General features: G+C 52.9%; 1 protein-coding gene across 1 annotated transcript in view; it reads right to left on the bottom strand.

Annotated features, from left to right (window-relative positions):
• The window catches only part of LOC119426464 (histone-lysine N-methyltransferase 2C), a gene marked incomplete at its 5' end in the record, with an annotated part of 64,283 nt that overhangs the window by 41,413 nt on the left and 19,123 nt on the right, over positions 1–3,747 (bottom strand). Inside the window, 10 exons of the mRNA XM_037694025.1 lie at positions 214–783; positions 875–1,135; positions 1,435–1,508; positions 1,612–1,926; positions 2,004–2,099; positions 2,187–2,219; positions 2,292–2,417; positions 3,077–3,266; positions 3,359–3,483; positions 3,572–3,661. Coding sequence (XP_037549953.1) covers positions 214–783; positions 875–1,135; positions 1,435–1,508; positions 1,612–1,926; positions 2,004–2,099; positions 2,187–2,219; positions 2,292–2,417; positions 3,077–3,266; positions 3,359–3,483; positions 3,572–3,661 — 1,880 coding nt within the window. The remainder of the gene's footprint in view (positions 1–213; positions 784–874; positions 1,136–1,434; positions 1,509–1,611; positions 1,927–2,003; positions 2,100–2,186; positions 2,220–2,291; positions 2,418–3,076; positions 3,267–3,358; positions 3,484–3,571; positions 3,662–3,747) is intronic.

Genomic DNA, 3,747 nt, shown 5'->3' with positions numbered 1-3,747 from the left:
ATATGAATACTAAAATAAATTACTACTTATTAATAGTATTACTATTCCTACTTGGCGGTTTTCACTTATCGCAGGTCTTCAGGGTACTGATCCCTGCGATAAACAAGGAGCTACTGTACAAGAACACCTGAGGAGGAGCTCTGAGGGAGAACAACCCAGGAGTTATAAGAACCATATGGACAGACAGAAAGGAGCAGATAGATGGAGGAGAACACCAGATGAGGAACCAGAGGAGGACCCAGAGGGATAGAGAGAGGAGTAGTTACCGGACTGTGAGGAGTCGCAGATTTTGGAGTCTGGAGACGGTGTGGGGGAGCCCACTGCATCATGAGCAGGGGAGGTGCTAAGGGAAGTGAGGCGATGCTGCTGATGAGCCGGAGCACCTCCTGAATGGGAGGAGGACTGAGGAGTCCCTGCACCTTTAATATAGGGGTCCCAGGGGGAGGAGGGGCGGGAGGAAGATGGGGAGAACATTAGTGGGGAGGATGGGAGCTGGTGCAGCGGCGAGGAGGGGAGCGAGGAGACGCCTGAGGGGGGAGGGGCTTGTGGTCTCAGGAACACATCATTGGTCAACCCTGAGGCCCCCTGCTGGAGGAGGTGCTGCCTACTCGGTGGCTGCTGTTGGGGCGAGGCATTGCCCCCGACAACAGGCTGGTGGGCGGTGGCCTCTGGGGAGAGTTGTCCGGACAGGCGGAGCTGTTGTTGGCGCTGCTCATTTTTCACCTGCTCCAGTTTCTGCGTGGCCTCAATCTTTGCCAGCTGCTTACTCTTCTGACGCATTTGCTAAAGAGGAAGAGGAGGAGGAGGAGTCTTAGTATCAGCTATGACATCAGCGGCTGGTTTCAGGATATCCAAGTTGTTTCCACAGACTCACCTGTCTCAGCTTCCACTCCTGCTCCTGCTCAGACTCTCTGGGCCTCAGCGGGTCCTTCAGGGACATCTCCGTCTCCAGGGAAACGTGGTCGTAGGGCACCAGCTGCTGTGGTGGCAGCTGCTGTGGTGGCAGCTGCTGTGGTGGCAGCTGCTGTGGTGGCAGCTGCGGCTGCGGCTGCGCAGGCTGCAGGTGCTTCAGAGGGTCATTGCACAACTGAACCTTGTTGATGCGTTGAGCCGCTCGGTTGTCTCGAGCTTTTTGCTGCAGAGAAGAAGCGAGACATGACTGAAAGGTGCACTGATCTGAGGATGTCCAATCAGGGGTCAGAGGTCACCATGGTGCAGAATCAGCACCAGTGAACGTTTCAAATAATGTTGTGTGATAGATAAATGTTTACGGTTAGTCATGTTTATATTAGCTTCTATCAGGATAACACAGGACCAAGTTTGACATTTTGCTGCTGACAATTTGGTTTATTTACCCATGAAGCCCAGTAATCAGTTACTGAGAACATGGGAGAACCTGAATGTTCTGACCCAGTTGGATGAGGAGGAACTCACCACATAGGGGGCTCTGTCCTGGGAGCTGGCCTTCCTCCACAGTTTGGTGATCTGCTTCACCCGAGTGGGCCAGTCTGACGCACAAACACAACCAAGCTTCAATTTATCTGATTATCTGACACACAATGTGCATTTCCGTGTGTGTGTGTGTGTGTGTGTGTGTGTGTGTGTGTGTACCGGGGTACTGCTGCCTCAGCTGGGGGAAGTTTGTGTTACAGTACAGAACTGGAGCGACTGTGGCCAGCTCTCCCAGGCTCTCTTCCTTCTCCCACTTCAACATGCTCTTCTGAGCCGTGGACAGAACGTCCTGCTCACTTTCTGAGGCTGCTGACACCTGATTGGCTGAGGCTGAGCAGTGGGCGGAGCTCTGAGGAACAGGAACCCTGAACCCGGCAGGATCTGGGACAGCACCAGAGGCTTTGGGAGCGTTGGGGAGGTGAGGAACAGCAGGCATTAGCCCGTTCATCAGATGCAGACGAGGGAAGGCTGCAGCTGTGGGGTGGAGACAAACACTTGATCAATACACCTGATCAATACACCTGATCATCACCAGAGTGTGTGTTGTGTACCTGAGCTGTGAGTCTTCCTCAGATCCGGCTGGTTGCTGCTGCTGTTTGGACTCAGAACAGCAGTGAAGACCTCCTCCACGTCCTTCCCCTCCAGCTCTGGAAAACACACAGGATGGTCAAAGTCTTTTCCTGTCATGTGATCCTGCAGCGTCCTGCCAGGTGATGTGGGCATGTCAGTATTACCTGGGATCTTGTAGAGTCGGCTGAGGATGGCTCCTGAAACATAACACCAGAGAGTGAGTCAGATGTTCACCACCAATCACTTCCTGTTCCTCTCATTAGACCCACCGTCTGTCACCATCTTATCCAGCTCAGGACTCAGGATGGCGTCCAGAGGCTCCTCCTGTGCCGTCCTCTGGCCACGCCCACAGCCTTCAGCTGGCTCAGAAGACAGGGAGCTGATGTCCATCCCAGCTGTTGGAGACAGACAGGAAAACATGCAGAGGTTAGACAGGTGGAGGAGAAAGGAGACAGACAGGAGGTCAGCAGGAGGACCAGGCTGTTAAATCTGCAGAAGAAGAAACGAACGTTGAATGATCAGAGAAGAAGACTGCATCAATAACTAACAGAAACAAGGAAGAGGAGCTGAGGAGGAAGAGGAGGTCCAGTGGAGCCTTACCAAATGGAGAGGGGGAGCGCTCCACCTGGAACTCACCTGGAACCAAACACATACAGCCATCATGAGAAGGTCAGAACCTCCAGCTGCAGCAGAGCAGTGAGGAGGAGGAAGAGGATGAAGATACCTGTGTGTCCCATGGCCAGAATGTGTGGATCGGTGTTCAGAACGTCAGACAGATCCACCAGAGTCTCCTCCGACACCGCTGGATGGTACCACACATGACATCACACACACATGAACATGAGATGTTCTCCTTCAAATTCAGCCTGAAACTGAACTCGTGACTGTTCTGGACTCATCTGGTCTACATGGTTCTGTCAGAACCACCACAACACGATCCTAACCTGACAGATCGGGCCGAGGTGACCTTACCCATTAGAACCCAGCAGTCAGGCTGAACCAACGTGAGATGAAGAAATGATGATGATAAAAAAACTACCAATCAGAAACTCACGTAATGTTCCCTGCTTCCTGTTGGTTGCCATGGCATCCACAGGCTGTTCAAAGGGGGAGGGGCCATGTAGTCTGTGGGCGTTAACTTTCACGTCACCCGATGCCAACTGGTTATAACCTGGCGTCTCTGGCCCCGCCTTCCCATCCTGGTGGCGGCTGCGGTCCAGGAGATCCCGACCGAAGAAGGCTTCCTGGAAGGAGACAGTCAATCAGAGCGCAGGATGTCACAGAGCAGTGTGTGTGTGTGTGTGTGTGTGTGTGTGTGTGTGTGTGTGTGTGTTACCTGCAGGTATGATGGGAACGCCTCCTCTAGCTTCGTTTTCTTCTTCCTGTACCTCTTCTTCACCTTCTCTATTACCTGCTCTGTAGCAGACACCGTTTCCATGGAAACTTCAGCATCCAGCACACCTGTCAGGTATAGAGTCAACACCTGATGGGGTTTCTCCTACACCTACATGCAATAATGATGAAGGGGGCAGGGCCACAGGTGACTCACCTGGATCTCGACTAAGAAGCATCTCTGTGGAGTCCTTTCTGCTCAGACTGGCTTTACCTCCTCGCTGACGCACCATGAAGCCCCCAATACCTGCAGAGGAGACAGGAAACGGTGAGGATGACAGGAAGCAGTGAGGATGAGAGACAAGAAATGGTGAGGATGAGAGACAGGAAGTG

This window comes from Nematolebias whitei, chromosome 20 (genome assembly GCF_014905685.2).
Source record: "Nematolebias whitei isolate Nwh7 chromosome 20, NemWhi1, whole genome shotgun sequence".
Taxonomy (NCBI): Eukaryota; Metazoa; Chordata; class Actinopteri; order Cyprinodontiformes; family Rivulidae; genus Nematolebias; species Nematolebias whitei.
The sequence above is the reverse complement of the archived record's forward strand: the minus strand, read 5'-3'. Positions and strand labels throughout refer to the sequence as shown.